The following is a 27,080-nucleotide window of genomic DNA, read 5'->3' as shown; positions in this document are numbered from 1 at the left end:
TTTTCAAAGAAACTGCCATAGGTAGTGGTGGTGACTGGTAAAATTACAAAGTTAAAAGGCACTTGGATAAGTATATGAGTAGAAAGGGTTGAGAGGGTAAGAGCCAAATGCTGACAAATAGGACTAGATTAATTCAGGATCTCTGATTTGCATGGACAAGTTAGATCATAGGGTCTGTTTCTTTGCTAAACGTCTCTGTGACTCTGACTCTATAACTGAAATGAGGAGGAATTTCTTCAACCAGAGGGTGTTTAATCTGTCGAACTCATTGTTATAAAATGATGTGGAGACCAAGTCATTGAGTGTGTTTAAGACAGAGATGGATAGCTTCTTGATTAGTAAAGGGACCAGGGTTACAGAGAGTAAGCAGGAGAATGGGAACTGAGAAATATATCAGCCATGATCAAATGGTGGAGGAGACCCGGGGTGGTTTTCAGAGATGCAACACATCACATTTCTTTGACCTCATTCCGCTGCTGCATCTTATAGTCAACAGAGGGGAAGCCTGCAACTGGATATATTAGTGACTGTCTTATATTTATAACTGCCAGTCACTGTCACAAGTGATTGAATGGATTAGGGACCCTGTCAAGCTCCTGAATAACCTATTGAATACCTCAAATAAAAAGACTGGAATTTGCAAAGCACTTTTAATGACATCTCAAAGCTTCTTACAGTCTATGAAGTATTTCAAAATTGTATTTAATGTTGCAAAATGGAACATAAAGCAGCCAGTCTGTACAGAGCAAGCTCCCATAAACAGCAATGTGAACACATCATCTAATCGATTTGGTGTTGTATGGGGGATAGACATTGGCCATGGGACCTTTTTTATATTCACCGCTACCTGAGGTTTTGATCAAAGTGTCATTGAATGGAGTGCAGTCCCAATACTGCAGCACTACCCCAGTACTGATCTCAAGTGCCAGTCTGGGTTTTTATCATCACGTCACACACTGCAAGCTCAGACATCCACATTCCTCTCCAAAGTATTATTGTACAGTGTCTCAACACCGTAAATACGATGCTTTAATTTGTAAATATGATGCCGTAAGACAGGATCTGAGGAGCATAAGTTGGGAGCATAGGCTGTCAGGGAAGGATGTCGTGGAAATGTGGAACTTTTTCAAGGAACAGATACGACGTGTCCTTGATATGTATGTACCTGTCAGGCAGGAAAGAGATGGTCGTGTGAGGGAACCTTGTTTGACGAGGGAGGTTGAATGTCTTGTAAAGAGGAAGAAGGAGGCTTACATAAGGTTGAGGAAATAAGGTTCAGACAGAGCATTGGAGGGATACAGGATAGCCAGAAGGGAGCTGAAGAAAGGGATTAGGAGAGCTAAGAGAGGGCATGAAAATTCTTTGGCGGATCGGCTCAAGGTTAACCCCAAGGCATTTTATGCATATGTGAGAAACATGAGAATGACGAGAATGAGGGTAGGTCCGATCAAGGACAGTAGTGGGAGACTGTGTATTGAGTCGGAAGAGATAGGAGAGGTCTTGAATGAATACTTTTCTTCAGTATTTACAAACGAGAGGGACCGTATTGTTGAAGAGGAGAGTGTGAAACGGACTGGTAAGCTAGAAGAGATACTTGTTATGAAGGAAGATGTGTTGGACATTTTGAACAATTTGTGGATAGACAAGTCCCCAGGCCTGACGGGATATATCCTAGGATTATGTGGGAAGCAAGAGAGGAAATTGCAGAACCGTTGGCAATGACCTTTTCGTCTTCACTGTCAACGGGGGTGGCACCAGGGGACTGGAGAGTGGCGAATGTTGTGCCCCTGTTCAAAAAAGGGAATCGTGATAACCCCGGGGATTACAGGCCAGTTAGTCTTACTTCGGTGGTAGGCAAAGTAATGGAAAGGGTACTGAGGGATAGGATTTATGAGTATCTGGAAAGACACTGCATGATTAGGGACAGCCAGCACGGATTTGTGAGGGGTAGGTCTTGCCTTACAAGTCTTATTGAATTCTTTGAGGAGGTGACCAAGCATGTGGATGAGGGTAGAGCAGTGGATGTAGTGTACATGAATTTTAGTAAGGCATTTGACAAGGTTCCCCATGGTAGGCTTATGCGGAGAGTCTGGAGGCATGGGATAGAGGGAAATTTGGCCAGTTGAATAGAAAACTGGCTAACTGGTCGAAGTCAGAGAGTGGTAGTAGATGGTAAATATTCAGCCTGGACCCCAGTAACAAGTGGAGTTCCACAGGGATCTGTTCTGGATCCTCTGCTGTTTGTAATTTTTATTAATGACTTGGAAGAGGGGGTTGAAGGGTGGGTAAGTAAATTCGCAGATGATACGAAGATTGGTGGAGTTGTGGATAGTGAGGAGGGCTGTTGTCGCCTGCAAAGGGACTTAGATATGATGCAGAGCTGGACTGAGGAGTGGCAGATGGAGTTCAACCCTGTCAAGTGTGAGGTTGTCCATTTTGGAAGGACAAATAAGAATGCGGAATATAGGGTGAACGGTAGGGTTCTTAGTAAGGTGGAGGAGCAGAGGGATCTTGGGGTCTATGTTCATAGATGTTTGAAAGTTGCCACTCAGGTGGATAGAGCGTGTAAGAAGGCCTATGGTGTATTCGTGTTCATTAGCAGAGGGATTGAATTCAAGAGTCGTGAAGTGATGTTGCAGCTGTACAGGGCCTTGGTTAGGCCACATTTGGAGCACTGTGTGCAGTTCTGGTCACCTCACTTTAGGAAAGATGTGGAAGCTTTGGAGAGAGTGGAGAGAGTGCAGAGAAGATTTACCAGGATGTTGCCTGGAATGGAGAATAGCTCATACGAGGACAGGTTGAGAGTGCTAGGCCTTTTCTCATTGGAATGGTGTAGGATGAGGGGTGACTTGATAGAGGTTTTGTAAGATGATCAGAGGAACAGATAGACCATCAGAAACTTTTTCCCTGGGTACAACAGAATGTTACAAGGGAACGTAAATTTAAGGTGAAGGGTGGAAGGTATGGGGGGATGTCAGGGGTAGGTTCTTTACCCAGAGAGTGGTGGGGGCATGGAATGCGCTGCCTGTGGGAGTGGAAGAGTCAGAATCATTGGCGACCTTTAAGCGGCAATTGGTTGGTGCTTAAGCTAGGATAAATATTCGGCACAACATCGTGGCCTGAAGGGCCTGTACTGTGCTGTATTGTTCTATGTTCTATGTTCTAACACAGGTCACTGCACAACACTGCTGTTCACAAATCTCCAGTCAGAAAAACACACTTCCATCACACTCATCAATCTTCTTTGTCACTTCCTCAAAAAACTCACTGAGGTTTGTCAGGTGTCACCTCTCCTCTGCTTTGCCATTCAATAAGATTATAGCTAATCTGAGCACTCTCAAATTGACTTTCTGGCCTGAATTCCATAACTTTTGATTTCCTTCCTTGTTAAGAATCTGTCCATCTGAGCCTTGTATATCCTGAATGACCCAGCCTCAACAGCCCTCTGCAGCTTCAAATTCCACACAAGCACAGAGAATGCTGGAGAAACTCAGCAGGTCTGGCAGCAGCTGAGGTGTGCGAAATGTTTCAAATCCAGCGTGACTCTCGTTCAGATCTGCTTGTGTCTGTCCAGTGGGAGGGTGTAGAAACATGTTGATTTCTGTGACGGGTTAGACAGGCTTCAGAGTCCCTTTCTCACCACAGAGGCACAGCCCTGCAATGTAAAAGGGAATTCAAGAAGATAACATGGAGTCCTTGGTCAGCAGTGGGGAAGTTAATGCCTCAGCCTACTTGAAACCTAATTCATCAACCCTTTGAAATGATCTGGAAGAATCTGCATTTCACTGCCAATCACAAGGTTTCCTACAAAAATAAAAAATGCTCGAGAAACTGGAGCAGTGTCACTGGACCGAAATGTTGTCTCTTCTTTCTCTCCACTCGCGCTACCAGATTGCTGATTCTCACCAGCAATTTCTGTTTTTGTAGCATCCTTGGCAGTGAAAATTGAAGTTTGTAACACACCTAGTGTTCAACAAACAAAGAATTACAAATGCTGGAAACCTGAAACAAAATAGAGATTGATTGAGAAAATATTTTCTCTGCACAACTGCTGCCAGACCTGTGCCTGGAACAGACCAACACAGAACGTTGCTGTAAAACTCATCACAAAAGTCCTCATTCACTGTCACCTTGTCAAATTCATCTTCATGTTATGATTAGATTAGATTCCCTACAGTATAGAAACAGGCCCTTTGGCCCAACACTCCACACCGACCCTCCAAAGATTAACCCACCCAGACCCATTCCCCTATATCTACCCCCAACTAACTCACCTAACATTATGGGCAACTCAGCATGGCCAATTCACCTAAATGGACATCTTTGGATTGTTGGAGGAGACCGGAATACCCACAGGAAACCCACGCAGACACAGGCTGTCGCCCAAAGTTGGAATTGAACCTGGATCCCGTGAGGCAGCAGTGCTGACCACTGAGCCACCATGCCGCCCTGGCATTATCACTGGCATTTCACTCCATGGGCTTTGATTTTAATTCTAATTCTTCCAGGTGACAATTTCTCAAAAGCATTTTCCAAGTTCAGGATCAAATTCCCTCTGAATCCTAATTGTGTCTTCAGTCAAAAACTCAATCAACTGAATGGTTTCAAACATGGTTAAATATTATATGATCATGACATAAATGATCAGTTCACTCATCACTTTCAAATCTGAGATTTTCAAATTTTCCAATTTTATGAAAGAGAAGTAACATTCTGGGCAATAGTTACAAACCTGAACAAACCAAGACCAGTTTCTCAATGTTATTACATCATGTTGTTGCTCAGAAAGCATGTGGTTTTTTGGCTTTCATTAACAGGGGGATTGAGTTTAAGACCCATGAGATCTTGCTGCAGCTGTATAAAGCTTTCGTCAGACCACACTTGGAATACTGTGTCCAGTTCTGGTCGCCCTATTATAGGAAAGATGTGGATGCATTGGAGAGGGTTCAGAGGAGGTTTACTGGGATGCTGCCTGGAATGGAGGGCTTATTTTACGAAGAGAGGTTGACTGGGCTCGGACTTTTTTCATTGGAAAAAAGAAGGAAGAGAGTGGACCTAATTGAGGCGTACAAGATAATGAGAGGCATAGGTAGAGTTGATAGCCAGAGATTTTTTCCCAGGGCAGAAATTGTTAAAACGAAGTGTCATAGTTTTAAGCTGTTTGGTGAAAAGTATAGAGGGGATGTCAGAGGCGGGTTCTTTACGCAGAGAATTGTGAGAGCATGGAATGCGTTGCCAGCAGCAGTTGTGGAGGCAGGGTCATTGGGGATATTTAAGAGACTGCTGGACACGCATATGGTCACAGAAATTTGAGGGTTCGTACATGAGGTTGACCTCACATGAGGATCAATGTTCGGCACAACATCGTGGGCTGAAGGGCCTGTTCTGTGCTGTACTGTTCTATGTTCTATGTATGGGGTATACATTGTTGACACATGGTGGAAGTCTAAAGAAGATCGATCTGACATTTTTATTTTGATTGAGCCCAGTCCTCCCTGGAAAGACTCCACTGACCCTGCAGTGAAATGATTTGGTATCCCACCTGGAAAGACTCCCCTGAGCCCAGTCTGAGACCCACTGACTGATTCATCTCCAACACCGTCATGTAGAGCCACCTCCCGCCTGTGGAGCAACATTACAGGCAGGAAGGTCCCCGGGTTCCTGCTGCTCACAGCTCATTCTACCCAGTCAGTCCCTCTCTACAATTGAGCTTCTCTTTGTTTCTTCTCTCCCCCTCCCTCTTTCCCCCAGACTCAGACCGACCCCCATCAGTTTACAGCTGGCAGGAGGCAGGGGGACGGGGTGAAATTATAGGATGATTCTGTCAGTGCCCTTTAATCCTGCAGATTGTCAGCGGGGCGGAGTTTTTCCCACTGTGATTCCATCCCGGATTGAAGAAGGGAAAGATCCTCTCAGTGAAAGTGTGGGTGAAAGTGTGGAGATGGGACATGGTGTCCACATTGTAAAATGACACCTGTCCACCCTCATAGTCCAGGAAAACCCCGATCTTCTGGGGATTCACACTCGGGTAGAGGCGGGTCAATGAGGGTGGGGTGGTGGCAAAATAACCACATCCAGGTCCCAGCCACACAATCCAGAATCCGGTCTCCGGGCTCGGGGTGACCCACCCTTTCCTCTTCACAGACTCTCGGGCCACTCCCAGACTCCACTCCATCTTCTCCCCCACCTCCACCTCCCAGTAATGTCTCCCTGATGTGAATCCCTCTGATACCAGGACGAAAGGCCAGGAATCAAATCTCTTCGGGGAGTCAGGGAGCGGCTGCTCTGTGTCTCCGAGTCTCACACTGGTCCGGTCCTCAGAGAGGATGTGCCGGGGATGGGCTGTGTTCGAATCCAGAGTCAGAGAGGCTGGAGCTGGGGGAGAGATCAAATAACACCGTCAGGGAAAGTGAGCAGGTAGTGAGGGGCGCAGGGAGTGAGGGGCTGAGCGAAAGAGGGGAGTGGGAGTGAAGGGGAGATAGGGCGAGTCTGGAAAAGGGGAGTTGATGGAGGGGAGGGACAGGGAAAGAGGAGTGAGTGAGGGAGAGTGCAGTGAGTGATGAGAGTGGAGGAATGAGGAGGAAGGATGAGTGAGGCAGAGGGCTGGGGAGGGAGGAGTAAGGGAGGGGAGGTGAGAAGGCTCATTTGGAGGAGAGTGGGTGGGGAAATGAAGTGCACAGGAAGAACAGAACCCTAAACCTAACCCTATCGCAGGATGGAGGGCAAGGTTAAAAAGAGGGGGAGAGTGAGTAGATGTGGGATAGAGGGTGGAAAGTGAGGAGATGTGGGAGTGAGAGGAGAGGAGAGTGAAGAGGTGGTATAAGAGAGAGAAGTGTAGAGAATGGGGGGGATCCTCAGAGGGGGAATGAGCAATGGAAGGGTTGAGTGCCCAGGTGAGAGCAGTGGGAAGGGGTATCCCTCGGGATAGGATCATCTGGGGAGCCAGGAGGAGTGGGGAGAAATGAGGAAAGTGTGATGGTCGTGGCAAGGGGAAGTGTGGTGGAGAGGATAAACTAAAACAGAAGGTGAGGGGAAAGCAAGGGGCAGAGAATGTGGCATACATCGAGGGAGATGAAGCACACAGGGGTGGGGAAGGAGAGTGAGGGGAGAGCAACAGGGTATTGGACAGCATAGTGGAGTGTCAGATGGTGGGGGCCAGGAGGGGGAGGGGAGAGTGATGAGCAGAGTGAGGGGCACAGGAGAGGTGGGGGAGATTGAAGGGGTTAGTCAGACTGAACGGTATGGACAGAGTTGGGAAGGCAGCGTGAGGGAGAGAACAGAATGAGAGAGAGAGGGATGGGACATGGACTGGAAGGGGAGATGGCTGGGTCCAGGAAGAGACAAATTAAGAGGGAAGGATGAGTAGGAGAATGTAGGTGACAAAATGGGGAAGGGAAAGTGAGAGAAAGGGATGAATGAGAGGAAGGGGAGAATGCTGGGAAAGTGAGCATGAGGAGTGTGATAACAAGAGGAAGGGAGCACGTGGAGGAATGGAAAAGAAGATTGGGGCAGGTGGGGATAGAAGTGGAAGGTGGGTGAATGCAAGGGAAAGAGGAGAACGAAGTGATGTGAATGGGTGGGAAGGGGGACAGTGAGGGGAGGCAGGAGAGATGGGCAGCAAGGCAGTGGGGAGACTAAGGGAGCATAGAGTGGAGTTGCATTTGTAGGGGAAGGTTTATGGAAGGGGAAGGGGAGCATCAAGGAGAATGGGAGAAAATGAGGGAAGTTTTTTAATTTCAGGAGAGGGAATGAAAGAGTGAAGACATGGAGTAAGTGATGGAGGAGGGAATGATTGGAAGCTGAATAAGGATATGGGAGAGGGTATGGAGGTTTTTTGAGGGGATGTGACTGTTTGGGATGGGGTAGGAGAGAGTGAGTGACAGTATAGAATGGGAGGGTGACAACAGGAAGTCTGCAAAATAAGTGGACATTAGAGGTTTGGAATTCGGGAGAGTGAGTGGAATGGTTGAGGGATGGAAATGCAGTGAGTGAGGGGAAGAGAGAAAGGGTGTTGAGAGTGAGGAGGAAGGGATGGCTGAGCTGGAGGGGAGAAATACAGGTTCACTGTCCCCTTTAGCTCAAAGGGGAAAGGGTGTCTTCACACGGAAGATGGTCGAGTAAAAGCAAGGACTGAAGATGCTGGAAACCAGAGTCTAGATTAGGGTGGTGCTGGAAACGCACAGCAGATCAAGCAGCATCCGAGGAGCAGGAAAATCGACGTTTCAGGCAAAAACCCTTCATCAGGAATAGAGGCAGGGTGCCTGCAGAGTGAAGAGATAAATGAGAGGGGGAATGGAGGTGGGGAGAAAGTAGCATAGAGTTCAATAGGTGAATGGGGATGGGGATGGTGGTGATAGGTCAGAGAGGAGGGTGGGGGAAGGTCGAAAAGTGTACAACGTGTGAATGGGGGTGGGGATGAAGTTGATATATCAGAGAGGAGGGTGGAGTGGATAGGTGGAAACGAAGATAGGTAGGTAGGACAGGTCATGGGGACGGTGCTGAGCTGGAAGGTTGGAGCTGGGGTGAAGTGGGAGATGGGGAAATGAGGAAACTGGTTAAATCCACATTGATGCCCTGGGGTTGGAGTGTTCCGACGCAGAAGATGAGGCATTCTTCCTCCAGGCGTCAGGTGGTGAGGGAGCAGCAGTGGAGGAGGCCCAGGACCTGCATGTCCTCAGCAGAGTGGGAGGGAGAGTTGAAATGTTGGGTCACAGGGAGGTGGTTGATTGGTGCTAGTGTCCTGGAGATGTTCCCTAAAGTGCTCTGCTAGGAGGCATCCAGTCTCCCCAGTGTGGAGGATACCACATCGGGAGCAACGGATACAGTAAATGATATTGGTGGATATGCAGGTAGACCTTTGATGGATGTGGAAGGTTCCTTTGGGGCCTTGGATGGAGTTGAGGGCACAGGTTTTGCAATTCCTGCAGTGGCAGGTGAGGGTGCCAGGAAGGGAGGGTGTGCTGTTTGGGGCGTGGACCTGACCAGGTAGTCACAGAGGGAACGGTCTTTGCGGAAAGCACCAATGGGTGGGGAGGGAAATAAAACCCTGGTGGTGGGGTCCGTTTGGAGGTGGCGGAAATGTCGGCGGATGATGTGGTTTATGCAAAGGTTAATAGGGTGGAAGATGAGCACCAGGGGGGTTCTGTACTTGTTACAGTTGGAGGGGTGGGTTTTTTTGTGGGCTGAGGGGCGGGATGTTTTTCAGATGCGCTGGAGGGCATCTTTAACCACATGGGAAGGGAAATTGTGGTCTTTAAAGAAGGGAGGCCATCTGATGTGTTCTGTGGTGGAACTGGTCCTCCTGGGAGCAGATAAGGCGGAGGCGGATAAATTGGGAATATGGGAAAGCATTTTTGCAGGAGATGGAGTAGGAAGACATGTAATCCAGGTAGCTGTGCTAGTCGGTGGGTTTGTAACAAATGTCGGTGTCAAGTCAGTCGTCATTAATGGAAACGGAGAGATCCAGGAAGGGAAGGCAGGTGTCAGAGATGGTCAAGGTGAATTTAAAGTCGGGGTGGAATGTGTTGGTGAAGTTGATGAATTGCTCAACCTCCTCACGGGAGCGCGAGGTTGCGCCAATGCAGTCATCAATGTAGTGGAGGAAGAGGTGGAGAGTGGTGCCGGTGAAACTACAGAAGATGGACTGTTCTACGTAGCCAACAAAGAGACAGGCATAGCTGGGGCCCATACGGGTACCCTTGGCTACCCCTTTGGTCTGGAGGAAGTGGGAGGATTTGGCAGAGGCTGAGGACCAGTTCAACCAAACAAATGAGAGTGTCAGTGGAAGGGTACTGTGGGGGACGTCGGGAGAGGAAGAACCAGAGGGCTTGGAGGCCCTGGTCATGGCGGATGGAGGTGTAGAGGGATTGGATATCCATGGTGAAGATGAGGCATTGGGGGCTGGGAAACGGAAGTCTTGGAGGAGGTGGAGTGTGTGGGTGGTGTCTCGAATGTATTTGGGGCGTTCCTGGACTAGGGGGGGGATAGGACAGTGTCGAGGTATTTAGAGATGCATTTGGAGGGGCAGGAGAATACTAAGGCGATGGGTCGGGCAGGTTGACCAGGCTTGTGGATCTTGTGAAGGAGATAGAACCGGGCAGTGCAGGGTTCCCAGTCTATGAGTTTGGAAGCTGTGGGTGGGAGATGTCCTGAGGTGATGAGGTTCAGTACGGTCTGGGAGATGTGGTTTGATGATGAGGGGTGGGGTCATGGTCGAGGGGGCGGTAGGAGGAGGTGTCTTCAAGTTGGCATCTGGTGTCAGCGGTGTAAAGGTCAGTGCGCCAGACTACCACTGCACCCCCTTTATCTGCTGCTTTGATGGTGAGGTCGGGATTGGAGCAGAGGGAGTGGAGGGCTGCGCATTGTGAGGGTGAGAGGTTGGAGTGGGGGGGGGGCGTTGATAGGTTGAGGCGGTTAATGTCTCGGCGGCAATTGGAAACGAAGAGGTCGAGGGCAGATCATAGGCCAGTGCGGGGTGTCCAGGTGGATGGAGTGTGCTGGAGGCCGGTGAAGGGGTCCTCGGAAGGTGGGCAGGAATCCTGATTGTGAAAGTAAGCTCGGAGGTGGAGTCGGCGGAAGAATTGTTCAATTTCACAGCGTGTATTAAATTCACTGATGCGTGGATGGAAGGGGATAAAGGTGAGACCTTTTCTGAGGACTGATCGTTTATCCTCAGATGAGGTAGAGATCGGGGGAAAGGTGAAAACTTGGCAGGGCTGGGAGCTAGGACCTGGTGAAGGTGTGGAGCTGGGAGTGGGGGCAGAGCCTGTAACTGGAGTGGGGTGTCGTGTTAGGGGGAATGGGGGTGGAGTCATGAGCAGGGGTGGTGTTCCCCTCAGGGTTCTGGTGGGCAGGGATGGTAACAGTGGGATCTGTGGGGGGCGTGTCAGCAGAATGCAGGTGAGTGGCGTTGGTGTGGACAGAAGTGGTGGTGAACATGGCAGTGGGGCTGTGGAAGTCACTCAGCGTGTGACATCAGCGATGATGTGAGGGGCAGAAGTGATGTCATGTGTTGTGCATGAGGAATTGTGAGGGGCAGAAGTGGCTGTGGGAGTGGCCATGCCATTGGCTTGAAGTGTTCCGAGGCAGAAGATGACGCATTCTTCCTCTAGCCATCGGGTGGTGATGGAGTGGCAGTGGAGGAGGCCCAGGACCTGCATGTCCTCGGCAGAGTGGGAGGGGGAGTTGAAATGTTGGGCCACAGGGCGGTGGGGTTGATTGGTGCAGGTGTCCCAGAAATGTTCCCTAAAGTGCTCTTTTATGAAGTGTCCACACTCCCCAATGTCGAGGAGACTGCATCGGGAGCAACAGTTACAATAAATAATATTGGTGGATGTGCAGGTAAAACTTTGATGGATGTTGCATTTTTTTCGGACAAACCAGGCCAGAGTAGTACAGTTGATGGTGTGGGCCTGGGGGGCTGTTACTGAATGGGAGGCCTGGGGGTGCAGGTATATGGTTCTTTGGAGTGGAGTTGCAGGGAGACACGGTGGTGAAGAGAGAGTATGGCACGCTTGCCTTCATTGGTCGGTGCGTTGAGTATTGGAGTTGCGATGTCATGTTGTGGCTGTGCGGCACACTGGAGTGTGATTCTGGTCACCCTACCATGCGGTAAGTATGTTGTGAGGCCTGAGAGTGTGGAAGGCATTTGCAGCACTGTTGCTGGGACTGGAGGGTTTGAGTTATAAGGAGTGGCTGAATCGGCTGGGGCTTTTTTCCCTGTAGCATTGCAGGCTGAGGGGTGACCTTTTAGAGATTTATAAAACCGTGAAGGGCATGGAATGGGTGAATAGCTCATGTATTTTTCCAAGAGTAGGTGACTCCAGAAATGGAGGGCTCAGATTTAAGGTGAGTTGGGAAAGATTCCAGAAGAAACTGTGAAACAACTTGTTCATGCAGAGAGTGGTATATGTATGGAATGGTCTGCCAGGGGAAGTGGTGGAGGTTGGTCTAATTACAACATTTAAAATGCATCAGGATGGCAATATGAATAGGAAGGGTTTCGCGGGATATGGACCAAATGCTGGCAAATGGGACTAGGGTCTGTTTGGGATATCTGTTCTGTGTGGACTCATTCGATGGAAGAGCCTGTTTCTATCCTGTGTGACTCTATCACTCCATCTGAATAACTTCCTAAACGTTGCAAAGATTTCTGTCTCCTTTCAGGCAGTGAGGTCCTGATGCCAACTGCGATCTTGGGTAAAAATATTATCATTAATTCCCCTTGAAAACCCCTGCTCCTTCTCTTAAATCTATGCACCTGTTATTGTCCAATCCATTCCTCATAACTTTCTACACCATCATCAGGTTCTCCCCTCAGCCTTCTCTGCTTCAATGAAAACATCTCCAGCCAATCAAGTCTGTCTTCAGAGGTGAAACGCTTCAGCCCAGGCAACATCTTGGTGAATCTCAGCTGTTCCAGACTTGCCCTGTCTCCTGTTGGATCTTCGACACACTCCTCAAAAAGATTAAGTGGAGACATTTTCAGAATTTTGTCCTGTCCATGCCCTTCACAATCTGCCTGTCCCAGTTCATCCTGGGTAGTCTGAATTCCTCTGATGTAACAACCCTTTTGTTTTTTCACTTGTCTGAGATTTGTCTGCCTGTCAGCACTTAATCTCTGACTGGTGTGGGTCAATAGTAAATTCCGGACAATGTAATCCCCAATTTTTATAAAGTTCTCCCCGTGTGGCCTCAGCGGAATGGAAAATAAGATGTTGCTAGAGTCATTGAGGTATCCAGCATGGAAACAGACCCTTCGGACCAACTCATCCAAATTAATCTCGTCCCATTTGCCAGCACTTGGACCATGTCTTTCTAAACCTTCCTGTGGTATATAAGTAAAGCAATGTTGCTTCTGAGCTAACTTACACAATTGCATAATTGTTTCAGCAAAGAGCTGAGTTCGCTAAACTTGCATGCAAAGATGAAACTATATGAAGGGAGTCAGTTAAGATTCGGACGAGCAACAATGGAATATGTTAGGGACTAGTAGATAAGGAAGATGGTAGGAAGAAAAGGGCACTGAGCCACGCCAACTCAGCAGATTGCCTTCACGTAGGCACCAGAATGAGCCAAGTTAGTATCAAGTAAGGGATAAAACAAACAAGAGTAAGGGGCGCCAGGCTTAGAGTAGTAATTAAGGGTGGAGTGCAGCTAGGCAGGAGCGGAATACAATAAAGAATAGTGATAAGTTTGACACATAATATGCGAGGCCAATGAAGTAAACGGGGAAGTACCAAGAGAGACTCAGTTAAACTGTATAAATTGGAAAGTAATTTTTGGATTGGTGTGCCTACTTGTTAGCCACCCGTTTAGCTAGAACATTTCAATAAAGTTTGCTGCTTCAGAATTTGACTCGGACTGAAATTTATTGATACGTGAGCTTTGTTCCTCACACTTCCTGTTTGTGTTCCCATCAAGATGCCCTTTAAATTTTGGAATCATACCACCACTTCCTGTGTATCGCATTGCATACATGCAGCAACCTTTGCATGAAACATTTGCCCCTTAGATCCCTTTTAAACCTTTTCCCTCTCACCTTAGACCTCTGCCCACTAGTTCTAGACTCTCCCACTCCTACCTTGTCTATTTTCCCTTTCCATGCTCCTCATGATTTTATAAACCTCAATAAGGTCACCCCTCAGCCTTTGACACTCCAGGGAAAACAGGTGCACCCGCAGAAAGTTTTCTTGGACACACATAGACACCTATCCATCCAACTTCTTAGCACAATGGAATTCCCTGTTTATGCTTGGAAAGTTAAAATTCCCTATTATTGCAACCCTATTAACCTTACAGATATCTGAGATCTCCCTGCATGTTGCTTCTCAATTTTCCACTGTCTTTTTGACAGCTTATACTACAATCCCAATGAGGTCTTTCCGAGTTAAACCCAAATAACCTCCCTGGATTGTCCCCAGGAGTATTCTCCTTAAGTACAACCATAATGTTATCTTTAATTGAAAATACCACACCCCTCCTTTCTTGCCTCCCTTTCTATCTTTACAATGACACCCTTCCCTTCCCTGAGCCACGTTTCACCACTAATAGCTATGATATTCCAATCCTGTGTTCCCAACCATGCCCTAAGTTAATCGGCCTTATCTTTCAGGCCTCTTGCATTAAATAGATGCAGTTCAATTGCTCATTCTTGCCTCATTCTCTGCTGTGCTCATGCCTCCCTTGAGTACTTGCTCCCTTTATCTACTGCACCTTATTTCTTATCTCAATATCTCTTTGAGTCCCATCAATACAATCCCTCCCCGCTTACGAGTTTAAAATCTCCCAAGTCACACGAGCAAATCTCCCTGCCAGAATATTGATCCCCCGCCAATGCAGGAATCCAGGTGCAAACCATTTGTCTTCTACAGGTCACGTCTATTCCAACAAAGGTCCCATTGGTCCAAAAATGTGAATTCTTGCTCCTTACTTCAGCTCCTTAGCCACACATCATCCTACTACTCCTACTCTCACCAGCATGTGGTACTGGGAGTAATGTAGATATTACTACCATTGAGGACCTCTTTGTAATCTCCTGCATCACTATTAGGAACAAAACAATGTATTAGTTTCCTGAGTGTCACTGAACGTTTCCACCACAACTGATATCGTCAAAACTGATGACTTTACATCATCACAATGCTGTTTCTGTGACATCACTGTTCACAGATTAATTCTCTCATTCAGAGTCAGAGAGATGTACAGCACAGAAATAGACACTTCACTCTGACTCGTCTGTACTGACCAGATATCATAATCTAATCTAGTCCCTTTTGTCAGCACTTGACCCATATCTCTCTTGAATCCATCCTCTTCATATAACCATCCAGATGCATTTTTAATGTTGTCATTGTGACAACCTCCACCATTTCCTCTGGCAGCTCATTCCATAGATGGACCATCGTTTGCATGAAAACGTTTCTCTTTAGGTCCATTTTAACTGTTTTCCCTCTCACCCTAAACCTATGCCCTCTACTCTTGACTCCCCGACCCCAAGGAAAAGACTTTGCCGATTTACCCTATCAATGCCCCTCATAATTTTGTAAACCTCTATAAGGTCACTCCTCAGCCTCTGACACTCCAAGGAAAACAGTCCCAGCCGATTCAGCCTCTCCCTATAGCTCAAGTCCTCGAATCCCGGCAACACCCTTGTCAATCTTTTCTGAACTCTTGCAAGTTTCACAATAGCCTTCCAATATGAGGGAATGTCTTCCAATGTCTCTTTGTTCAGAAACACTCCCCAGGACCTGACCATTTAGTGTGTAAATCCTGCTCAGATTTGCCTTTTCAAAGTGCAGCACCTTACATTTATCTAATTTAAAGTCTATATGATACTCCTCAGTCCATTGGCCCCATCTGATCATGATCCTGTTGTGTCATCTGCAAACTTGCTAACTGTCCTTCCTAAGTTTACAGTCAAATCACTTTTATAAGTGATGACAAGTAGTGGACACAGCCCCGATCCTTGTGGAACATCACTGGTCACAGGCCTCCAGTCTGACAAGAAACCCTCGACCACCACTCTCTGTCTTCTACTTTCAAGCCATTTCTGTATCCAAATGGCTAATTCTCCTAGTATTCCATGCAATCTAACCTTGATAACCAGTTTATCATGAGGAACCTTGTCAAATGCCTTAATGAAGTTCATTTAGATCACATTCACTGCTTTGCCCTCATCAATCCTCTTTGTAACTTTCAAAAAACAAGAGGGGATACTTCATCTAGCAAAAATGTAAATTTCAAAAGGATAAGGAGAAAAGAAAGTGTGATGGGGTACCATTGTTGATTTGGGATGCAGTAAATACAACAGCAAGAAATAATCTGAAATCAGAAGAATATAGACTCCACATGAGTGAAGGCAAGAAATAAAGTAAGAAGATTGGCAGAAATGGTCTGTAAGATTCCAAACAGTAGCAACACGGTTGGGCAGAGAATAATCAGGAGATAAAAAGTGCAAGAAACATTAAACTGGGGTGACCTTTATCAACATGTTCATTTCAACATTGAGATTAGCAGAGGGAGCCATGAGCACATAGTTTCCTGGAATATTAATATTGTGAATCCAACCATATATTTGGCTATTTTGAATCTGGTGATGTTTACTGAGGTAGGTTTAATAAATGATGAGGGTCAACACTGACATAACATGGAGGAATGGAGCATTCAGTTTGAAAGGGAGGATCTTGGTTGGGAAATAACTGTGCTAAGCTTAAACAAGGGTAATTGCAAAGGAATGAGGGCTGAGCTTGCTGGAGTGGACGAGGGAAGGCATTTGGCAGCAAAGAAATTTGAGAATCATGGCAGACGCTTAAAAGAACAGTATACGACTTACAGCAAAGATATATTTCAGTGAGAAAAAAGATTTCTAGGAAGCGGATAAGCCAGCGATGGTTAACTAGGGAAGTTAAGCACTTATGAAGCGTCATTTCGACTCAAAATGTTAGATTGCTTTCGAGGTTCACGTGAAGATTTGTAGCTTGGGTGGCTACTCATTGCTCATTTGCTCCCATATTCTCAACATTCCAAATTACATCCTTCCCTCACCTGAGGTGATAGCAGTTTTCCAGGTAACTGCTCCCTCCTGCAGGACCATCCTGTGTCTTCTCACATTCTGGACCCTTGGAAAACTGACTAAGAACATTACATTGAATAAGAAGCTTCAGATTGAATTGGACCTCTCCAAAACTTCATGGAGCAGCCATTGGGTTTACTGCTTGATCAATAGGATTACTGAAAATATTGGAACAGTCGCTTCGTGATTATAACTGCTGCCTCACAGCACCAGGGAGCTGGGTTCATTTCAGGTAACTATATGAAGTTTGTACATTCTCCCATGTCTGCATTGGTTTCCTCCCACAGTCCAAAGGTGTGCAGCTTTTGTCCATTGTGTCCAGGGAAGTGCAGGCTTGGTGGATTAGCCATGGGAAATATGGAATTAAAAGAGTATGCGAAGGCGTTAGGTCCTGGTGGGATGCTTTTCAGAGGGTCAGTATGGAGTCGATGGGTTGAATAGCCTGCTTCCACACTAGAAGGATTATGTGATTCTAACAATCTTACGAGCTGCAAGCTGGCTTTTCATCCTCCCCTTATGGAAGTTTATAAATATCTGCTTTGTTTAATATTTGACTATGTTACACTTATATATATTTTTCAGGTTCAACAGGTCTGCCAGCATCTGTGCAGAGAAATCAGAGTTAACATTTTGGATTGAGTGACGCTTCCTCAGAACTGGTGGTAGCTCGGAAATGTCAGTTTATATACAGAAGATATGGTGGGGGAGAAGGGATGAAGAGTAAATGATAGATGGGGATTGAGCTCAAAGAGAGAGAAGAGCAGTTGGACAGACAAAGGAGTGGGGTGAATAGACAATCTGGCTAGGGGGGTGAATAGCTGTTAATGGAGACTGTTAGTGGCTAACAATGGTTTGTATGTAATAGCAGACTCTGTGATAACAAGGCCTGGTTGTGTGGGTTGGGGTAAGGACATGGGAGCGCTCAGACCCCAAAGTTAGTCAATTTGATATTGGGTCTGGAAGGCTGCAGGATCCCCAAGCTGAAAGTGAGGTGCTGTTCTTCTAGCTTGCACTATTCTTCTAGCTGCTTTGGAGTACTGCAGTAAGCCTGAGGCAGAGGTATTGGTCAGGTTATGGGGTAGTGTGTTAAAAGGCATTTCAGGGTCTTTTTTGGCAAACAGAATGCAAGTGTTCTAAAGTCAACCCTTCATATCCCCAATAGAGAGGAGGCTTCACTGTGAGCAGTGAATGCAGTAGACGAGATTGTGAGAAGTGCAGGCAGGTGAAGGTGTGTTTGGCCCCTTGGATACTGAGGAAAGAGGAAGTAAATGGACAGATATTCCACTTTCAGCAGTTGCAGAGAAGGTGCTATGACACTGTGAGGGGGTGTTGGAAGTAAACAGTGTCCCAAAGGGAATGGTTCCTGCGGGAGGTGTGGTGTGTGGTGTCTGGTGGTGACATCTCACTGGAAACGGCGGAAATGGCAGCTGATGATCCTCTGGAGATGGATGCTGTTGGGATGGTAGGTAAGGACAAGGGGAACCCTATCACTGTTGCAAAAGGGAAGAGAGGGGGTAAGGGCTGAAGTGCGAGAGATGGGTTGGTCCCACTTGAGGGCCCAGAGAAATCCTCGGTTGAGGAAAAAGGTGGACATTTCAGAGGATCCCTTGTCAGAGTTAACATCATCGGAACCAATACGATGGAGACGGAATAACTAGGAGAATGGAATGGAGATTTTACAGGGAGCAGTGTGTGAGAATATAAGGCCAGGTAATTTTGGGAGTCTGTGTGTTTATTGTGGATATTAGTGGTCAATCTATCCCGAGAAATAGAAATAGAGATGTTGAGGAAGGGAAGGGCGGATTCAGAGAGCGACTGGGTGAAGATGAGAGTAACGTGGAAGTTGGAAAGAAAATCAAGAAACCTTTTTAATTCCGAATGGGAGAGGGAAGCAGCACCATGCTCAATGCCTTCACATCCAATCCTGACTTTGTTATTAAACCTGCTGATCAGGGTGGTGCTCCAATAGTCAGCAAACTGACCACTGCGTTGCAGAAACTGAGGTACCACTATCTGCTCCAATCTGCTTCTAGCCTGTGACTATATGATGGAACATCAGGCCATTGTGTGAACCACGGTCACCAACGTCATTTCATCTGGGGATCCGCCCCCACTGCAACTGCCTCCGGCTGATCGTCCCACAATCCCACACAACTCGCTTCTACCTCTTTCCCAAAACACACAAACAGGATTACCTGGGCAGACCCATTGTTTCTGCCTGCTCCTGCCTCACAGACCTCATCATTTCCTACCGTGATGCAGTCTTGTCTCCCCTGCTCCAGTCCTTGCTCACTTACAAATACCATTCCTCTGACACTTTATGTCCATTCCAAAACTTCCAGCTTATGTCTACAGCTGCTTCCTCTTTCCCTTGGATATGCAATCTCTCTTCCTGAACCATGGATTCCCCAGCACTGTAGTTGACAGGGCCCTCAACTGGGTCCAACCCATCTCTGGCATTTTAACTCTTACCCCTTCTCTTCAATCCTGCAACACTGATAAGGTTCCTCTTGTCCTTATCAACAATCCCACCAGCACCAACATCCAGAAGATCATCAACCATAATTTCTGCCACTACCAGACACATATTCCTCGCCCCTCCCTTGTCCACCTTCCACAGGGACTGTTCCCTCCAGGATGCCCTGGTCTATTCTTCCCTCACTCCCAACAGCCCCCCACAGCCTCATGGCACCTACCCCTGAGACTGCTGAAAGTGGAACACCTGTCCGTTTCCTTCGTCCCTCCTCAGTATTCAAGGATCCAAACAGACCTCCAGGTGAAGCAATGCCTTATCTGCACTTAGAGTCAGAGAGTCATGGGGACATAGAGCATGGAAACAGACCCTTCGGTCCAACCTGTCCATGCCGACCAGATATCCCAACCCAATCTAGTCCCACCTGCCAGCACCCAGCCCATATCTCTCCAAACCCTTCCTATTCATATACCCATTCAAATGCCTCTTAAATGTTGCAATTGTACAGCCTCCACCACTTCCTCTGGCAGCTCATTCCATGCACATACCACCCTCTGCTTGAAAACGTTGCCCCTTAGGTCTCTTTTATATCTTTCCCCTCTCACCCTAAACCTATGCTCTCTAGTTCTGGACTCCCTGACCCCAGGGAAAAGACTTTGCTGATTTACCCTATCCATGCCCCTTGTAATTTTATAAACCTCTATAAGGTCACCCCTCAGCCTCCGACACTCCAGGGAAAACATCCCCAGCCTGTTCGGCCCTTCCCTATAGCTCAGATCCTCCAATCCTGGCAACATCCTTGTCAATCTTTTCTGAATTCTTTCAAGTTTAACAACATTTTTCCAATAGGAGGGAGACCAGAACTGTATGCAATATTCCAACAGTGTCCTAATCAATGTCCTGTACAGCCGCAACATGACCTCCCAACTCCTGTATTCAATACTCTGACCAGTAAAGGAAAGTATACCAACGCCTTCTTCACTATCCTATCTAACTGTGACTTCATTTTCAAGGAACTATGAAGCTGCACTCCAAGGTCTATTTGTTCAGCAACACTCCCTAAGACCTTAAAATTAAGTGTATAAGTCCTGCGATGATTTGCTTTCCCAAAATGCAGCACTTCGCATTTATCTGAATTAAACTCCATTTGCCACTTCTTAGCCGATTGGCCCATCTGGTCCAGATTCTGTTGTAATCTGAGGTAACCCTCTTTGCTGACCACTACACCTGCAATTTTGTTGTAATCTGCAAACTTACTAACTGTACCTCTTATGCTCACATCCAAGTCATTTATGTTAATAACAAAAAGTAGAGGACCCAGCACCAATCCTTGTGGCATTCCACTGGTCACAGGCCTCCAGTCTGAAAACCAACCCTCCACCACTACCCTCTGTCTTCTCTCTTTGAGCCAGTTCTGTATCCAAATGGCTAGTTCTCCCTGTATTCCATGAGATCTAACCTTGCTAATCACTCTCCCATTGTCCAACGCCTTACTGAAGTCCATATAGATCACATCTACTACTCTGCCCTCATCAATCCTCTTTGTTACTTCTTCAAAAATCTCAATCACTTCACTCAATCTAATCTACTGCATTCACTGCTCACAATGTGGTCTCCTCTACATTGGGGAAATAAAGCATTGACTGGGTGACAGCTTTGCTGTACACTTGCATTCTGTCTATAAAAAAGTCCCTGAGCTTCCAGTTGCCTGCTCCTTTAACACATCACAGATGCTGCCAGATGTGCTGAGCTTTTCCAGCAAATTCTGTTTTTGTCTCTTATTTACAACATCCACAGTTCTTTCAATTGATATTTATTTGCTGCGGTTTTCATCATTGATCACTTCAGTAAGACCATCCTAAATCTTCTATTATAAAATGTAGTCTCTCAGAGTTTACAACTCCTTCTCTTCGCTAAACTACCTAAATCTCACCTTTCCCACTTGACCATCCTCTCCCTCCCCATTCTGACACTGCCAATTTCCAACTTCCATCCCACCCTCACCTCCACCGAGTCGATCACTGATTCCTCCTTTTTTCTTCCTTGACATGTCTGTTTCCATTTCTGGGGACAGACTGAACAATAATATCCACTATAAACCCGACTCCCCCACCTAACTATAGTGTACATCCTTGTATCCTGCTTCCTGCAAACACTCTTATTCCATTCTCCGAGTTTCTCCATCTCCATTCCATCTGCTCCGACAAGGCAAACTTTGACAAGGGAGCCTCGGAAATGCCCACTTCCTTCCTCAACTGAGGATTCCTCAGCAATGTTGTTGAGAGTGCCCTCAATCCGGTCTGGCCCACCTCGAACACTTCTGTCCACACCCCCTCTCTTTTCTGCCACAACAGTGATAGCATTCCCCTCGTCCTAACCTACCATCCCACCAGCATCCACAAACAGAAGAGCATCAGACAACATTTCTGCCACCTGCAAATAAGATGTCACCACCAGGCACATATTTCCCTCTGCTCCCTTGTCAGCCTTTCACAGGGACCGTTCCCTTCCAATCACCCTGGTGCACTCTTCCTTCACTCCCAACACCCACGCACAGACCCACAGCAACATCCTCAGCATCTTCCAAAGGTACAACACCTGCTCATTTACCTCCTCCCTCCTCAGTATCCAGGGTCCAACACACCCACAAGGTGAGTAGCACTTTCACAATGTCGTGTCCTTTATTAACTGCTCACAATGTGGACTCCTCTGTATAGGGGAAACAAGTAATCTGTGTTCTGCCTGAAAAAAAAGGACCCTGAGCTTCCAGCTGCTTACCACTTTAACACACCTTCCTGTTCTCTGGGCAACATCTCTGTCTCAGGCTTGCTGCAGAGCTTCACTGAAGCTCAGTGCAGGCTGGAATAACAACACCTCATTTTCCACATCCAGACCCTGCAATTCTTTGGACTCAATTTCAAGTCCAATAGTTCTAGGCCCAGAACTCTACGATGAACTAGACCACTACCCCACATATCAGGTTTTGTTATCACTGCCATTACACTCTGCCTATTATTCGGCATTAACAGTCTCCATCACCAGGTATTCACTCTCCAAACCTAATCATTATCTACTCTTTTGTCTTTCTAACTGTTCTTCTCTCTTTTGGGGGGTCTATCGCAATCTACCATTTCCTCCTTACCTCCTCCCCACTGTACCTTCTGCATATAAACTGACTTTTCCCAGCTACTATCAGTTTAGAGGAAAGACCACTCAATCTGAAAGGTTAACTCTGATTTCTCTCCACAGACCTGCTGAGCTTTTCAAGCAATTTCTGTTTTTGTTTCTCTCACAACCCCCATGAGATATGTGTCTTTTAACACTGGCTCTTTAATGTCTACATGCCTTCTTGATATTATGATTAAAACTGTTCCTCCAATGTCACTCTAGATGCAGCCAGCCCAGTCTCCTCTCGAAATCCTGTTTCCGTGCTCTATCCTCTGGTTAGACAGAACCCTTCACTGCTCTGACACACAGAGCTGATGGCTTCAGACACTTACCCAAATGGACCCACAGAAACTATAATGTTTCCAGGGAGAGTCTTCCAGAATTAACAACTAATGATGTGAAGATGTAAGCTGGGGACTTGGAGACCCTGCACATCTGGATCTATCATTAGGAAAATGAATGCACATGTTTACCTGGGTGAATGGTATGTATCATTTCTCTCCAGACAGTGTACTGTAAAGGGCCGGTGAACTGGCCGAGAGACAGAGAGCCATCAGCAGCTGAGAGTGTCATCTTCTCATTACTAATCCTGTAAACATTAAACAGATGACACGATAACCTCTCCCTGGTTCGAATATTTATGAAAACATTTAAATATTCAAGCTTTCTACATTTTCCATGTTTGAGTCCCTGGGTTAGAAAGTGAAACATTCCTCTTATTTTTGTAACTGATCCAACAAGAACTTGACAATGCACGGGCAAGGATTGGAAATGCCCAGGTCCAGAGAAAGGCCCATGTCCTGACAACAGAATAGTAACTGAGACATCACACACCATGGAGATGATATACATTTCCCCATCCCCTTGCTGTATTCTAAACAGAGCTTGTGGAACAGAGGCAAAAAACCTGAAACATCGAAAAGTCCCACGTCCATCTGTGCAATACATGTGTCCCACAACCCTCAGAGAGTCCGACTGCTCGACATCCGGCCTTCTGACCATCTCTGATTTTAGTCTCTCCCCCCATTGGATGTTGGACCTTCAGCTGCTGAGATCCTCAGCTCTGGAATTCCATTCCCCCAGCCTCTCCATCGCTATATTTCTTTTTCTCCTTTACATTCTGCTAAAACCCACAGCAAACATCTGGATTAAAAGCTCAGTGACACTTTTCTGCACTTTCCAACTCTCCTGTAAAATACCTCAGAACATTGGATTGTACTAATTAAAGACCTTTTTATTTTTGCATTTATTGTACCTTTTATAAAAGCTACGGTGAGAGTTCGTATTGTAAAAGGTGAAACAAAAATGATTTGCCCTTTAAACTCTGACTGTCTCAAGTTGGTCAGGAGCCATGCAGGGACAGGGATGGCCATTCCCTGGAAACATCGGCAGTGTGTCTCTCACAGGGTCAGGGGGAAGGTCACAGTCAGGCAAACAGCCTAAGTCATGGCAGTGATCACTTCCAGCCTGAGAACCAGGCTGTATTTACAGGCATCTTGTCATTGTTTACAATATTATAGAACAGTTTTATACAATATAATACTGTTTAAAACCTGTAACAATATTCTTCTTATAAAAACAATCATGCATGAATCAGAACCGAAGTTACTGTTATCCGATTAATCACCCTTTGAAGCGGTGACAATAACCAGGAAATAACCCCATAATAACCTGTCCCTGAGTTATTGAGCAAACTGTGCAGAGTTTGAGTAAAGAGTATGTCCTACCTTCTCTTCCGACAAGCTTCCTCCTGAAAGAAATGAATCACAAACAGTGAGGATGGCAGTAACAGATTTCAGGGTGGAGACAGACAGGCTGCTGAAATGAGCAGACACAACACGGGAGTGTAAAGTGATACATTTTGGAAGGAAGATTGAGGAGAGGGTAAAATAAACTGGAGCTAGCCATCAGTCCCGCTCACAGATACAGTGACTCCCATTATACCAGTCACACCCACACACTCTCCACATGGAACTGGAACTGGATTACAATGGGAGTTCCAGGAGGTAATTAAAATTGGGAAACACGGAGATCATAACAAAACAAATTTTGTTACAAAAAAATTACTGGAAAATCTTAGCGGGTTTGGAAGAATCTGTGGAAAGAAATCAGAGTGAACGTTTCGGGAGCATTGACCCTTCTTCAGTGTCAACAGCAGAAAGCCAGTGTGCTTCCAAGTAAATCTGTTGGTATAACCTGGTGTTGTGTGATTTTTAACTTTGAACAGCAGAACTGTCCGGACAGTCACAAGGTCAGTTCATTTTTTTACACGACATTCCATATTATTTATACAGTTGTCATCATGTCCGAAATCTGTCTGAAATAACCTGCAATATCTTCCCTTACCTTCAGAAATATCAGCTCGTCTTTTTGCTCCATCTGTTTCTGCAACTTTGAGAGATTCTCCTCAATGGAGTTTAAATTCTCCTGAATCTCTCGAAGGTTTTTTTCCATTGGTTCTACAATCCTCTCCTCTTCTTCCCTGAGATCTCTGAGAAAACGCTGCTCTTTCTCAGTGAGAATCTGGTGCATTTTCGTGAACTCGGATGTGCTGTGGGTCTGCAGACTGCTCGCCTGTTCCTACCAAATGAAATGTGAAACCTCATTAATGTCCCGAAATAAAGGGAACAAAACTAACCGAGATCCCAGAAAATCAGCACAGGAAGAGCTCACCCTCACTTCGGAAATCTTCCGTTTCTGGGTCAGTTCTGTTTGTAGAACCGACGATTTCTTCTCAGTGAGAGAATCTAATGAAGATTTCAGCTTATTCTGTGATTGAAAAAGAAATTGAAAAGCTAGATGTGTTAGGTCTGGTGTGGGATCAGGGATATGTGATGAAACACGCACTTTATAAAATATTCTCTCTTTTACCTTGTATATTTCAAAAGCCTCATTAATCGGCAGGAAGCGGTGCTCTCTGTGTTCCGCAGTGACACAAAACACACAGATCAATTTCTTGTCAGTTTCACAAAACAGTTTCAGATCTTCCTGATGTTTCTCACAGTGAGGTTTACTTTCTTTCTCTTTCGGATCCAGCTTTAATTTTCGAGCCTCCTCGGCCAGATTCGCTAAGGCCCGATTTACCCTGAGGTTTCTTTCCGGAAATTCCTGTCTACATTGCGGGCAGGAGTTTGCCTCTTTCTTTTCCCAACTCTGAGTAATACAGGAGCGGCAGAAGTTGTGTCCACACTCCAGTATAACCGGATCGGTGAAGAAATCCAGACAAATGGGACAAATTGTCTCCTCGGTCAGTCTCAGGAGCTCCTGTCTGGAAGCCATGATCGATCTCAGCACTTTCTGTTTCAAACCACTTTCAGTTTCAATGTGACTGCGCTGGTGAACACATTCAGTTCAATCACTTACTGATGGATTTCACGGCAAATGTCAGAGAAGAGTAATTAGTAACTATGTTTTATGAAGATTTTGACCTGGGAACCAGTGAAAGACAATATTTTGAGTTGAAACAGTTTTAGTCCGCCGAGGGGGACTTCACCCTGGCCGGGAGGGTTACATTTGGGGGAGGGACAGTGAGAGAGAGGGCGGGAGGGAGGAGAGAAGGTGTGTAAGATGGGCTGGGACCCAGGTTTCACGAATCTCACTGCCGATCATAAACCCTTTGGTGAAACTCAGGGTCAGATCGGGATCCGGAACCTGAATTGTGTGAATGATTACAGGCACTCAACCTCAAACAAAAAGAATTATAAAATGACCAGATGAGACTGCAATGACAGATGCAGAAGTGGGTCTGTGAGTTTCCTGCATTTATGTCGCGCCGATCACAACAATAGAACATAGTGAAGCCATTCAACCTCTCTTAATTTTTTTTTGATGAGATTATTTACAGTGTGCAAACAGACCCTTCAGCCCAACAAGTCGACACCTACCCTCCGAAGAGCAACCCACCCAGACCCATTCCCCTACATTTACCCCTCAATTAACACTACGGACAATTTAGCACGGCCAAATCACCTCACCTGCATATTTTTGTGGGAGGAAACCGGAGCACCTGGAGGAAACCCACGCAGACACAGGGAGAATATGCAAACTCTACACATGTACTGACCGAAGTGATGAAGGAAATACATCAGACACTTGAATTCCAGCAATGACGTGAACCTGCACAATCCCCGAGATCTCTAAACATTTATTCCCCTTGATAGCAGTGTCGCTGTCCCTGTGAAAACAAGACCCTGATGACAATAAAATTGTTTGATGTCGACGAATTCAGAGCCAGTTAAACACTGCAGAATGTATTACACATTAACAGAGAATTCTAATATTTCCTTTGAAAAAGGCAAAACAACAGCAGTTTTAAAAGGGAGCAGAACAGACAAAGGAAACACATGGTGAAGGCAGTGCTGGAGAGAGGGAGGGCACCTGCACAGTTACTGCAATTGCTGATTTGAATTCATGTATCTCTGGAGTGTGTCTAGGAAAATTAACAAACAGTGAAATTCACAACTGATCGTGGAGGAACTGTTTGGGTGAAGTTAACAGCACAGAATCAGACAATTTAGTTGTTTAAGTGGCCTACAGAAAGTCTTTAGTCGTGGGTAGAGTGGGTTCTTTCTTGTGCATATGTTTTTGAAGATATGTCTCTTGATTAAATTTAAAATATAAGCCAGAATTATTAATTTAAAGTGGGGCAGTGTTTTGTAGAGGAATAGGAGTGTGTTATTTTCTGGGTGTGTAGATTGTGAAGGAGCAAAAATGGCCTTTAGTACAGTGATATGCACTTCTTGTCAGATGTGGGAGTTTCAAGAGAGTTTAAGGGTTACTGTGGATTCTAGGATTGAGGTTAGTTAAAAAAGAGGTGTCATCAATTCTAGAATGAGCGAAAGGAGACAAGTCTCCTGAGCCAGATTA

The 27,080-nt window shown here is 46.1% G+C and overlaps 2 protein-coding genes across 5 annotated transcripts in view; one reads left to right on the top strand and one right to left on the bottom strand.

Annotated features, from left to right (window-relative positions):
- Positions 1-27,080, top strand: part of LOC140455252 (zinc-binding protein A33-like) — a 476,866-nt gene that overhangs the window by 301,397 nt on the left and 148,389 nt on the right. The gene's annotated exons all lie outside the window — the stretch shown is intronic.
- LOC140455266 (zinc-binding protein A33-like) lies at positions 5,825-25,718 on the bottom strand. The gene is given in 7 exon segments (XM_072550003.1): positions 5,825-6,375; positions 22,688-22,803; positions 23,942-23,964; positions 24,561-24,794; positions 24,888-24,983; positions 25,086-25,544; positions 25,546-25,718. Coding segments are annotated over 7 exon segments (1,494 nt in total). The 5' UTR covers positions 25,561-25,718.

This window comes from Chiloscyllium punctatum, chromosome 30 (genome assembly GCF_047496795.1).
Source record: "Chiloscyllium punctatum isolate Juve2018m chromosome 30, sChiPun1.3, whole genome shotgun sequence".
Classification (NCBI taxonomy): Eukaryota; Metazoa; Chordata; class Chondrichthyes; order Orectolobiformes; family Hemiscylliidae; genus Chiloscyllium; species Chiloscyllium punctatum.
The sequence above is the reverse complement of the archived record's forward strand: the minus strand, read 5'-3'. Positions and strand labels throughout refer to the sequence as shown.